At 44.1% G+C, this 13,427-nt stretch overlaps 1 protein-coding gene across 1 annotated transcript in view; it reads right to left on the reverse strand.

Annotated features, from left to right (window-relative positions):
* LOC147122965 (protein transport protein Sec24D-like) overlaps positions 1 to 13,427 on the reverse strand; it is a 293,437-nt gene that overhangs the window by 95,350 nt on the left and 184,660 nt on the right. The window contains exons 11-13 of the mRNA XM_085962791.1: positions 12,451 to 12,575; positions 7,744 to 7,935; positions 5,161 to 5,254 (exon numbers count right to left, since the gene is read on the reverse strand). Of these exons, the coding sequence (XP_085818917.1) occupies positions 5,161 to 5,254; positions 7,744 to 7,935; positions 12,451 to 12,575 (411 nt within the window). The remainder of the gene's footprint in view (positions 1 to 5,160; positions 5,255 to 7,743; positions 7,936 to 12,450; positions 12,576 to 13,427) is intronic.

Below are 13,427 nucleotides of genomic sequence, written 5' to 3' on the forward strand. Positions count from 1 at the left end.
TACTTATTGGATTTTCTGACTGTCATTTGTGCAGCCGCCTCAATTGCCGCTGTGCTCTCACCTTGCTTTCACTGGCGAGGTCCAGGAAGCCCAGGAATCCCGTGCACACACTGTAAAACTTAAAACCACAGGTAAAAAAGGCTCTTAATTGCCACCGATGAAGCCAGTCAGACTGAGCAGGTGCTCGGCTTTGTGACTCTGGCTGATTTCCCACAGGTGCAGGGCCTCATCGGCTGCACACATGTGGCCATCAAGGCACCCCCAGATCACCGAGGAGTGTTTGTGAACAGTAAGGGCTTCCGCTCCCTCAATGGGCAGCTCGTCTGCAACCACAAAAAGATCATCATGCATGTGTATGCCTGATTCCCAGGGAGCTGTCATCCTGCACCAGTCCACCCTCACTCAGCTCTTCGCCAGGGGGCCGAACAATGAGGCCGAAGAGCACTACAATCAAAGCCAAATGATGATGAGATGTGTAATGGAGCAAGCACTTGGGATGTTGAAGATGCGCTTCAGATGCCTGGACAGTTCTGGAGGAGCCCTTCAGGACCCACCAGCCAGGGTCTCCAGAATGATCGTGGTATGCTGCGGTCTGCACAACAGAGCGCAGCAACGAGGATTGGAGCTGCTGGAGGGGAAAGGTTCAGAGCACAGAGCTTCTTCGGAGGAGGAGAAGGAACAGGAAGAGGAGGAATTTGATGTGGAGATGGCACCAGTAGCGGCAAACATTGCTGCTCAGGATGCCCGGGATGGCCTCATAATGGCACGATTTAGTTAGATTGCACCAGTGCATCTATCTGGCACCCAGATGCTGAGCATACTTTATCCCTCCCAACCACAAAGCAGTCCTACAATGACCAAACCATTCCTTTCAGACACCCATTGCTCACAGTTAAGTCATGTCTTACCACTCATTACAAGTGACAGGGCCACTTGGCAGGCAGCAGGCAAAAATGGGCAAGACGAGAAAGTGGTGCAAAGAAATAATTTTATGTGCCTCCGAATTTCAACATAACCTGCACCGTGCAACATTGCCTAACACACCCTTGTGCATCTAGAATTCTTTCATCCTCCTCTTCCTACCACTTCTATGTTGTGCAACCCCTGTGGCTTCAGAAGAGGTAGAGGCAGCCTGCTCACTTCGCTGCTCTGACTGCTGAGATGCTTTTGGCTGACGTCCTCTGGGTTTTGGAGCCCGCGAGGGCCCCGCCAAAGACTGCTTCTCCTGCACCTGTGCAGGGGCAGACTCGGCCATCCAAAAACAAGGTAGCATGTGGGGCTCTGACTGGAAGAGGGGTGGGGGGGCAACGGGTGAGAAGTGGAAGCGCTTTGAGCAGAGTCCTCACTTCTATGTCCCCTTTCACTATCATCCCTCTCATGGCCCACCCGCACTTCCCTGTTAGCAATGATCTGGAGAGCACTTTGCTGCACAGTGGGGCGATGAATGGCCAAGTCTAGGTTTTTATCCATCCTTGGCATTCAGAGTGTGCAAGCTGTTGATGAGGGCAAGCTTGTACTCATTTGAATGCCACGTTTGATGCTCCATGCAGGTGGCCACCCTTTCTATGGACGAACACATCATAGCCATGGTCTGAGACAGCATGCCAGTCATGCTTGAGACAGACTCCTCCATTCTCCCTGCAAGCGAGCACAACACGGCTGGAAATCCTGCCAGAGCCTCACGTATATTTTGCTGCTCCTCCAGAATCATCCTCTTTGTTGATGGACCCCAAGGTTCAGTATCTGCATCCAGCTGAGCAGAGCTTGGAGTGTCCTACACCCTCCGACGAGGATTCTCCACTGCTGTTCCTGTTTCCACCATTTGCTCTTGTTCACATGTGATCTGTGAGACACCATGTGACAACACTGCTATCTGACTTAATGGTCGACCGACATGTGTGTATCTGCACTGGTGCTTGGTGTGCATGAGTCCTGCGACGGTGCACCCTCAGAGTTAGCGACCTCCTCTGAGGAATCTCAGAATTCTTCCTCCTCTGGCTCCACTGGCTGTTGGACACTTGATGGGACTATGAAAGAGTAAAGACATGAATTAGAACTGTCATAGTAAGAATGTTTTCAGTGAACATTATGCACATGATCATATTTCACTGGCTGCTGACATCAAGCCAACATGAGTGACTGTTGTATGCCACCTGGCTGTGCGATATTTAATTCTGTCACCAGGTAGCTGGGAGCTCCCTGTTTGTCCATCACCCACCGTATGCAGATAATCCAGTTATCACAAGTGCCTCCTCCTCTGCAGCAGTCAGCCTTGCGATGACTGGAGGGCCACCTCTGGTTCTCTGCCTCTCCCGGGTGTTCTATGATCTCTTCTCCTGCAAGGAGGGAAACAAGAGACCTTTGAGTGAGAGTCATGGAGTGAGTGGAACGGATGGATGGGCAACATCTGTTGAGGGTGACTATGAGGGAGAGGCGTGACATTGCATTAGGATGAGGGTGAATGTCAGTGGTGGATGGTCAGATGGGGATATGAGGAAGTGCATAGACAGAGAGAGATGGGTGCACCTGCAAGGTACGTTTGTGTGAGGAATGATGTGCAGGAGTAGGCTTGGGAAGGCAGAGTGAGGGAGTTGGGGTGACAGGCACATCAGGATGTAGCTTAATGTGGCATTGTGCGCACCTTTCCTGACCTCATGAGGTCATTAAATCTCTTCCTGCAGTGAATCCAGGATCTCGCCACCACACACCACACTCCTGCATTGAATCCAGGACCTTGCCACCACACACCACACTCCTGCTGCTCACCTCTGCTGCAGTCTCCAGCCATGCCTTCTTGATCTCTGAGGCTGGCTTCTTCCTCCTGTCAGTAGGGAATAACAGCTCCCTGCGGGCCCTACATCCTTGCAGCAGGAGTTCCAGTGAGGCATCACTGAATCGAGGGGAAGGTATCATACGTTGAGACTGCATTTTTTGCTCTCCCACCAAAGCAATGTCTCTCCAACCTCCACCAATCTTCAACTGTCATCTTTGCATTGCTCCTTTAAATACCGGAACTGATTTGGACCCATGCATCACGTCATCACGCCCGTTCACGTTAATTGGTCTGGAAACCCAGAAGTCAGATGCAAATGCAGTGGCTTCATTAAACAGCCACTGCAAAACGCGCCGCTGAAACTTCCAGGTTCCCCACACAAACCAGGGCTCCCCCACTGTCAGCAGGTAAAAATTCTGACCCATATGTTTCGGGTGGGAATGCTGACTGACCACCCAGTTGAACCCTCACCTGAAAATTACATTGGGCAGCTGATTTTTTTTAAAAATCATCTGCTGGCCACTCTGTTTTACAGCATTAACAGGGCAGGTGGCAGTTGAAAATCATCCCCAATAACTTCTGCAGTTTTTCAAAAGCTGTCAACAATTGACTGTGTCCCGATCTGCAAATTCCAAAAAAGGGTTAATTCTAATCTAGTAAGAAAGTGGTTGTGTTCTATCATTGCAAATTCCAGCTGTGCATCTGAGTCTTCAGCCAAAACATAAAAATATCTTGGCTGCAGTCATTTAAAAAATAATTTAGAATCAGTAATGAACAAGAAAGTCTGTCTTTTGGGAACAAAAGAAACACCAATTGGATCCATCCACTTACTTAAAAGGTTATGTAGTTTACATTTGCCTTCAGAGAGTTAGTACTGTCTACATTAACAAGGCGGTTGTGAATAGTTATTACAAACTGTGTAACTATTGGGGAGTACTGGCATAATATCTTCCCTCTGCATTTAATTCTGGCAGCAGAGCCCTTGCTTTGAGGTTAAGGACAGATATTTTTGTTCCATATGGAGAACCATAAAATGGGGTTGTTCAAGTCCAATAAATCCAGTGGGATAAACGAAAAATAAACAAACACTTTGCTCATGTGATACAACATTTAGAGAAAAGCTGAAATTTTTGTGTTTACAAAGCCGACAAAAAAAATGAAGTAACTCAACATGTTTGTAATTAAGTATATCATTTTGGCTACCATAATCTACTTTTTTTGGATGACTGATAATGCAGAAACCTACTGGGCTCTGCAGTGATGAAATATGGCATATTATAAACCTGATAAAGTTCCCACAAAACTGTAGTAGCTTTGGAGACCATTATTATAGGATTCATGATTTTGATGTGTGTGTAAAAGGCTTTACATCAGTATTTAATCCACAAAAACACCTAACTGCATAATAAGTGAAAACCAGAGAATAGTGCCTTTACTTATTAAGCAAAAATGGATTCAATGATTTTGACTTATAATTTACATTTCTAATATTTTTCCAGTTTTATCGACATAATCCCTCGCTGCACAATGGATGCCATAACTCGCCCAGCAGTGATTGGACTCTGGAATGATTGGACTCTGGAAGCTGACAACAAGATAACTTATCCTGCACCAGGCATTCTGGGTCTGACTCATTTTTACATAGCAAAGATTGATCTAGTCTAGTTAGTGATTTGGTGGGTCGACCTTCACATTCTGGGCTTTTGGCTAAAATGCGGTTCTCACCTCCAAAATGGAAGGGTCAATTTTAACCCTACCCGTCCGGCATAAACCGGGGTGAGGGAGGTGAGCGATTAGTTAAATTTGGCCAGGTGACTTACCCGCCAAATGTCCCACCTGGATCCCATCATCTTTGATCTTAACCTTCTCTTCTGAGCAGACTCTTCAGGGCCCTTTCCCTCCACTGGAACAATCCAGGGTCGTAATCGCTGCTTCCTGGGGTCTACTGCCACCTTCTCCATGGTGGTCCCAGGAAGTGGTGGCAACTGGGACGGACATGGGGGAAATCCGTCATGGTCCTGGGCCTCATGACCCCACCCAGCCTCACCTGCCCTTTGCATGGATAGGCAGTGAGGGTGGGTGGAAATAAATCGTGGTCAGGACAGTGAGGTGGGGGTGGGTCTCACTGGTTGCATTTTCCATCATTTCAATTTCAGGCAAGATCGATGAGGGTAATCCCAGCCTATAAATAGATTCTAAAGTGGCATGATCTAAGATATGTTTAGGTTAATTATTGCTGTTAAATTATGACTTTGCTCATTGAGAAGATCTTAAACAGCATCAAACAGATAGTAAAACAACACAGTAGATCTTTGAGCTTAGTTTTTTTGTAGAACATCAGTTATATATATTAAACACTGTCACAATCACTAAGCAAAATATCAAACCTTCATAGCTTCCAGACCAGCTTGGATAACTGGGGCAAAGACAGTTTCACTCTCACTGGTGTCGGCAAACATTTCGGGAATCTGGTCCAATAGGCTTTAGAAATAAAACATGTTCAAAATTAATGTTTAATGGTTTGATCGACATTTCCTCCATCCCCCACCCCACCCAATATGACATGGATATAATCTCACAGGGGAACTTGCAGACAGGCTCCATTTCAGGAAGAATTAGCTATATCTTGCTCTGAAAACTCAACAGTCTTACTGCCATGTTGGCCTACCAGCAAGGGTTATTCTGGTTTGCCTGGCCCGGTGGGCTCCATATCCACCTTTGTTCAGATCAGAATGCCTCATCTTATTCAGCCTCAAGGGATTCTTGGTGTAGGAAGTCCCTGCCCCTGGCTCTGCTCTTTTCCTGCCCCTTTACAAGGCAATCAGGAAAGTCCCAGAAATGGCGAAGACCTGTCATAACTGAGTCTCTACCATTTTCCTGGGGGCTTCCATCGGTCTCCGGCCGGAGTTACGGTGGGAGACCGGTGGAATCCAGGAGGAATTCCGGGGCCTACGTGTTCAAGCCCTGGAGTCGGGTTTGAACCCACAACCTTCTGAATCAGAAGTAAGATCTGCACCAACTGAGCCAAGCTGGTACTCAGAATTATACACTCTTTGTGCCCAAGAGCTGTGTGATCATGCAAATAATCACAGCTGCCCATTCAAAATGCTGTGTGTATTATATCTGGGAAGCAGTTTACATGGGGTTAAAATACAGCAGCCGGAACAAAAGAGCCAATTTTGTGCCCACAGGGGGCGCATTGCGGGAGGTTGTGGGTGCATAAGCTGTGATTTTCTGTCCTTTTTAATGAGTGATAAGTCACAGGCTGTGTGTCTGCAATTTCCTGCAATACACTCCCTGTGGGTCAGTGCCACTCCCCACTGGAAATGTGGAATCTGTAAAGTCTGTGGGTTGTGCAGTTAATTACGACACAGACTTCAGGAGTAACATACAACAGGACTTTACTATTCGAAGGTCAGGGCGAATCTGCCCAATAAGTCATGCCACAGCACTTATATACCGGTGTGGTCACCGTCAGTATTACCGTATACAGAAGCCAAACAAGTAGTGCCACACCTAAAATAGTTCTCTTAAAGGTGAACGGTTACATACATAGTCTCTTAAAGGTAGACGGTTACATACACTACAGAATCAGCCTATATCATCATTAGGGACTTAATTTTTGGTTGTTTTGGGAATGGTCTACAATTGGCAAATTTGAAGAAGAGTAAACCCTTCAGTACTTAGGCCCTTCTCCTCTCACAATCATACATTTTAGCACTGGTGGAAATTATGGGGTTGGACTTCTTTGACAGTTCCACCAGACTCCTGCTGTAACTCTGGCAGGAACCCAGCAGAACCACTCGAAACAAGCTGGGACCAGATTGTTATCTTTCTCACACCAGTGATTTGAGAATACAGACAAAAGAGGGTAAAATCTGCAAGGCAGCCAATACATATCGAAAAATCACCAGCACACTATACATGGTTTTTCATCTATTGATTTTCTGATATGCCTAATAGGAGGCCTTGTAAAATTTGGCTTGATTTTTAAAGTAGTTGCAGATGCTGGACCTCACCTTTTAATTAATTAATTTGCCTAATTTTCTCCAACAAAGTTCATCTATTTGTTTGGATTGTTAAAGGACTCTGGAGTTGCGTCATTTCAAAGGATTTATAGACAGTACTGATAAAATACTATTTACAGGCAATAAACTAGCCATTAGCAGAATCTAAAAAAAACCACTGATCATCAAACAGTCAGTTGATTTTGGCAATATGACTTGGCCCAGTTTCATGTAAAACAACCACCAGTTTTTTGAAAAAATGTAAAAGGTTTCAAAAGTTTGTAAAAATACCTAAGTAATCTAATTGTACAGTAAGAGTAAATATGTGCACATACTAATACAGGTCACCAAGAAAGTGGAAATCATTTGACCAATTAAAGAGATTAGTTAATCTCCATCTCTTTCTGTTGCAGAAAATTGACTCTATGGACGCGAATTGCTACAGCGGTTCTCCCGGTCTCCCGCTGTAACTTTGACGGGAGATCAGCGAAAACCCCAGAGAAACAACATTATGGCGGAAAATGGCGACTCATGCTGTTTTTCTGCAGTGTTCTGCCATTCTCCAGCCAAAGTTATAGCAGCAGACCCTGCAGAAGTTCAGAACCTGAACACTTTTAGAAAATGAATCACAACAATCACTCATCTTGGCATTTGTTTTCCTTACAAGGAACAAGTGTAGAGCCATTTCTACCAGTCAGAATACAAATTTCTCGCAGACCTAAGTGGCCATTATTATTCATCTACTTATTATGCTCTTGGAATGATGTGATTTGTTTGTTAAATTGCAGAGTCACAACACGGTGTTTTAGACCATATCCAAATCAAGACACAATTTTATGGCGAGTATATCAACAATCATTTTCAACAAATAGTAACACACCATATTAGACACGTAAATAAACAAAAAAATTGAAATTGTGACAAATTCAGCAGATATAAATGATTATTGCAGTTTTTTCTTACTTGTTAATAACAGGTCGAGATTCTTGCACATTGACAAGGAAGCCATCCAGAAGAGGAACAAACATCTCTCCAGTGTCTGACACCACCAACATCTGTGGCTGTGCAAGACTGCTCTTCAGATTGTAGAAATGGAGAACCTTGTTGTAAGTGACAAAGCCAACTCTAATGGCAGAAGTCTCTGCTTGATCTGCCCTATAAAATGATTTGGATGTGAAAGGGGAGATTGTTAATAGTAATGAAATAAAAAGTCAACAGCAAGCATGGCAGGCTGAGTTTTAGAGCTTGGCACTGTCACTTTATGAAGCAAAATTGCAAAGATTAGTTACATTTGAGCTGCCATAATGTTGACAGACTAAAATATCAGCTAAAGAGAGAAACCGGGAGAGCGATGTCTACAACAACTTGCATTCATATAGTGCCTTTAAAGTAGGTGCTTAGCCACCGGTAGTGGAACATTTCTGCCAGACTTCAGAGCTTCTATTGAGAGTGAGGGGTCGATTTTCATTGATTGGAGGTGTGCGGCGGGTTAAAGTCCCGAATTCGGGGGTCCCGACACCACCCCCCCCCAACCCGCCTCCATGTAAGTTTCAAAGGAGGCGAGTACCCGCCCCGCACTGGGACCCGCCTACCCAAGGCGGGAAGGGATTAGTGCCAATTAACTGCCTGCTAACAGGTAGTTAACAGGCAGTTTTTAGCCTAATCCCTATTTTAAAGCTTGAAGTGTGGGATTCCCGACAGCTCCAAACCATGCCAAGTTAGAGGAGTCGGGCTGTTGGGTTGAAGGACTTGGAGGGGTCGAGATGTCGGTGTTCAGGTGAGTGATGGGTGCATGAGTGCAAAGGTAAGTGTGTTTGGTGTGTCTAAAGTGTGTAAAGAATTTTAAATGACCTTTTCTTACCTTTTCAGCCTTCCTTCCTCTAGGTTTCGGGATTCCATCATCTAACTGGCACAGAAGCAGAATGGCTGCGAACTGTCAAAAGTGACAGCTTGCAGCTTTCTGTGCCGGTGAGGTTTCTAACTGAGTCTGTGTAGAAAGACTCAGGTTAGAAGTAAGACTGTCAGTGTTTGACAGCTTCAAACACCTGTGAAACACTGATATTTCATCTGTCAAAACATCTTGACAGAAGAAATTTCAGTCTGTGGCGTCACCTGTTGCCGGGTGGCCCTTAATTGGCCTGCTGAGCCCGCTGGGCGGGCTCAACAAGGTCAATCAAGTTAAAATCACGTGGATTGGCCGCATCTCGATGGAGGTGGGTCTACAACCCCGAAAGTTGTAGTCCCGCGTCCTTCCCGACTTCTGAATTAAAATCACCCCCTGAATGTCAATTTGACCTGGAATGTATATTAAAATATGGGAGTGAAAAGCTGTAGAATCTGTTGAGATTTGAGAGTTTGTCAATTCTCCGAATTAGTCACAGAAACAACAACAACAGCAGCAGCAACAGCAACAACTTGCATTTATATAGAACCTTCAACATAGAAAAATGTCCCAATATGCTTCACAGAGTCATAGCAAAAGAAATGGATGCCAAACCAGAGAAGGAGGTATTAAGAAAGGTGACCAAAAGCTAGGTTTAAGGAGGATCATAAAAAAGGAGAGGGAGATGGAGAGGCAGAGGGGTTAAGGAAGGGTATTCCAGAGTTTGAGGCCTAGGCAACTGAAGGCATAGCCACCAATGATGGGGTGAAGGGAAAGAGGTATACACAATATGTTGGAGCCAGAGAAATGGAGAGCTTGGGAAAGGGTTGAGTACTGGAAAATGAGGTCATGGAGCGATTTAAACACAAGGATGAAAATTTTAAATTTGAGGGGTTGTGAGACTGGAAGTCAGTGTAGATCAGCAAGGACATGCATGATGGTGAGTGAAACGTGGGACATGATAGGATATAGGTTTTGTATGAGCTGAAGTTCATGGAAGGAGGAGGATGGGAGGCTGTCTAGGAGAGCATTAGAACAGTTAAGTCTGGGAGTGTCAAAGGCATGGATAAGGGTTTCAGTGCCATTAGACTGAGGTAAGGGAGGAAGTAGGCGATCTTCAACAGTTCAAAGTAAGCAGTCTTTGTGATGAGAGGATATGGGGTCTAAAGCTTAGCTCAGGGTCGAATAGAACATTAAAATTGCGAGTAGTCTGCTTCAACCTGAGACAATGGTCGGGTAAGGGGATGGAATTGGTGGTGAAAGTACGGAGTTTGTGGTGGTACAGTAGACAGCAGCTTTGGTCTTCCCAATGTCAAGCTGGATGAAATTGTACATCATCCAAGATTGGATTTGGTTTGGTCATGCCTCCTAATATTTCTTTCTTTGGCTTGGTGTCCTCTGTGAGCCACCTCGGGACGTTCTTCTACATTAAAAGGAGCTATATAAATATAAGTTGCTGTTGTTACCTGATCTTAACATTAATGGATGGTTATGGACAAGAATTGCTCTGGTTGCTATGAATGGTAAATGCATTGAAAAAGTTTACAATTTCACTGCGCATAGTGACCGGTACAAATCTTCTGTTGTCAGTCTCTGTAAATAACTTGGATATTGAGGCTAAACACTAAAGCCTACATCATAAATTATGAAAAGAAACTTTCAATTGAATAGCTACAAATACTTACACAGAAATCTTGCAGACCAAAGGAATTGTATTCCATTCCATGCATGCTCATTCCTTTTGTCTTATGTAAAGGAAACCTAATAGTGGTTTGCTTTTTGTGCTTTTCACCACTGCATTGATCTTGTTTTGAGGTGAGAAACAGATTACCAGCCCATGTCTTTTCACTAAATTGCACACTTGGCTGTCCGTGGTGCTGTATTTGATGTGGGGCAAATAGATTTACTGGTCCTTATGCAGTTTTCTGCCGTAACAGGTTTCATATTGCTTTTTATTAAGCCAGCTTATATGTATGTTCTGTTGCGCTGAACTATCCAAGCACAATACTAAAGCAAACCGTGAGGAATATAGAAATTGGAGTGAGGAAGTGAAAAGGAAGATTAAAAGGACTAAAATTGAATATGAAAAATAAATATTAAGAACTTTTATAAGCATATAAAATGTTTTTAAAAGTTAGAGAGAGGGTATGACTGTTCAGGGATGACACAGGGAGCCTAACTGTGTTGATGAAGGTATGTCAGAGATATTGGGGGGAATTTTAACCCCAAGAAACGGTTGGGGCCAGGTGGAAGGTTAGAGAGTAAAAAAAACGGAATCCCGACCCCAACCTGCCTCCAACACGCCCACTTCCGGTTTTAACGGAGGCAGGATGGGGGGTGGCGGGCAGCCAACCTGCTCCCAGGAGGCGGGTTGGCACTTTAAATACGTTAATGAGGTTGGAAGCCTCGGTTTAACGGTGGCCGGCTGGGGTTTCCGGGCCTGGCAGCTACAGCGAGGCGAGGACAGCTTCGGGGAGCAATCTTTGTGGGCCAGGGGGAGCAGGAGTGCCCTAACATTGCCCCCCCCCCCCGCCCCCCCACATACAAACACCCACCCCTTGGGTCGGAAATTGGACCCCTCCCCCACCCCGGGGTCAGGGATCAGACCTCCCCCGCGATCATAGGCCCCACCCCCCACCCCTGGTCGGGGATCAGCCCACCCCCCACTGGAGTTGGGGATCGGACCCCCTGGGTTGGGGCTTGTACCTACCTGAGGTGGCGGCCTCTTGTCCAGTGTTCCCCGCTGAGTTAAAACTCTACAGCGTGCAGGGAAACCCAGACTTGTGCACTCTACCGGCACCCTCCTCCACCCACTCCCAGCGGGTCCAGAAGTCAAAATTCTAGCCATTAAGTACATATTTTACACTGGTTAATGGTAGAAGTGAGAATGCAAGTATACTAGAGGAGGATACAGAATAACTATAGAAAAGGAGTTGATTCTAAAAATAGCAGAACTCAAGGTAGATAAGTACCTGCGCCTGATGGCATGCACACTAGGTTGTTGAAAGAAGTCAAGAGAGCAGAGGCTCTGGCTTATCGTTTTCAATCCTCAAATATACAAATTGGACCATGGGACTGGAAGTAGCCAATGTACCACCTTTGTTCAATAAGGAAGAGAAGGCTAAACTTTGTAACTATAGACCGATTAGTTTAATGTCAGTTGTGGGCAAACTCTTAAAGCGTTCATAATTCAAGGTAAAATTAGTGAGCATTTAGAAATGCATGGATTAATCAAGGACAGCCAATATGTTAAAGGTAAGTTGCAATGGAGTATTTAAACCACAACTAATATAGCATCGTAGACACCCAAATGTGCAATAGGTGACTGATTGCATAGATAAAAAGAGTAGAGTAGATGCAGTGCGTGTGGGTTTTCAGAAGGCTTTTTATTAAGGTGTCCCACAAGAGGCTTGTTAGAAAAGTTCAGTCATATAGTATAAGAGAAAATGTAGCAGCATGGATAGAATGCTGATTGGCTTAGGAAAGAGTTAGGATAAATGGGTCTTGCTCGGATTGGAGAAGAGTTGGAAGAGGTGAACCTCAGGGGCCCACGATAGTAAATTTTCTCTCAGCTATGACTGAATTTCTGTAGTAAGTTTGTTCCTAATGTGAGCTGAAAAAACTACAATGCAGTAATCTTTTAAAGTAAATCATACAAAAGTTACTGAAAGTACTAGCTAACACATATACATACATAGCTGACTGGCATAGTTAAATATCTTAATTGATAAACATCTGTTGCTCTTATTGATTGTATCATAATTTTCAAATCTGTTTTACATTCTTACCTTGGCAATTTATCTAACAAGGTCTTAAGCTCCTCACATATTAGTTTGACACAGCCACTTTTGATATTGCTATATGACACATCAATCATGAAGATGAAGGCCGGTGGATTCGGAGGCTTGCTATTCTGTAAATGAAAATAGGTATGTGAAAAAGAAGAAAAATTCAATCTTTCTTTAAAGAGCTGTTCCCCAGATGGTGGTGTGCAGGTTGCTCTAAAACATATCAGCCCTGAAATTCTACAAGGGTTCTCCGGGTCTCTGCTGAAATCATGGCATGTTTACCCAATTGGGTCAATTAGGGAGGGATGTAGAATTAGTATTCCTACTACCAATGTTAATTAAGCAATACTGCTTATTTAATCAAACAGCAAGAAAACATTTCACTTATTCTTTGTGCAACCTTGCTGGGTGCAAATTGGCTGTTGTGTTTGCCTACATAACAACAGTGATTGAACTACAAAAGTAATTAATTGGTTATGAAACAGTTTGAGGCATCCTGAAGATGTGATAAACTATGTTATTTACGCAAGGTCCTTCTTTCTTTAAGGTCTTGTATTAGATACAGGCTTATGTCCTGTAAGTGAAAACCTCTTCAATAATAAATCTCATATTAGTCTAATATTTTCATGTCTGGCTCTTCAATACCACCTCCTCCTGAATAGGACCTTTCACTTGCTCGCGCCTGAATTGCTGCAATTATGTGGTATAATTTTTTTAAAGAAATCCCTTCAGTTGTATGTGTTCATCTATGCAATTTTGGAAATAGTTTACAAGCTCACTTATATTTGTCTAAAGTAAGTGATCCCGCCTCAAAGCAAAGAGACTCAGAAATATCCAAATACCCTGATAACTGTTAATATACTAGTGAATGTTCTATAACAATCCATTTATAAAACTCCACCTAAGACTTAATTTGATCTCTGAGATAGCTTTATGTTGGAAGTCTGGTAAAACTGGCATAAATAACATATACTTCA

Source organism: Somniosus microcephalus, chromosome 2 (genome assembly GCF_052327205.1).
Source record: "Somniosus microcephalus isolate GS21.2 chromosome 2, FLI_Smic_1.0, whole genome shotgun sequence".
Classification (NCBI taxonomy): Eukaryota; Metazoa; Chordata; class Chondrichthyes; order Squaliformes; family Somniosidae; genus Somniosus; species Somniosus microcephalus.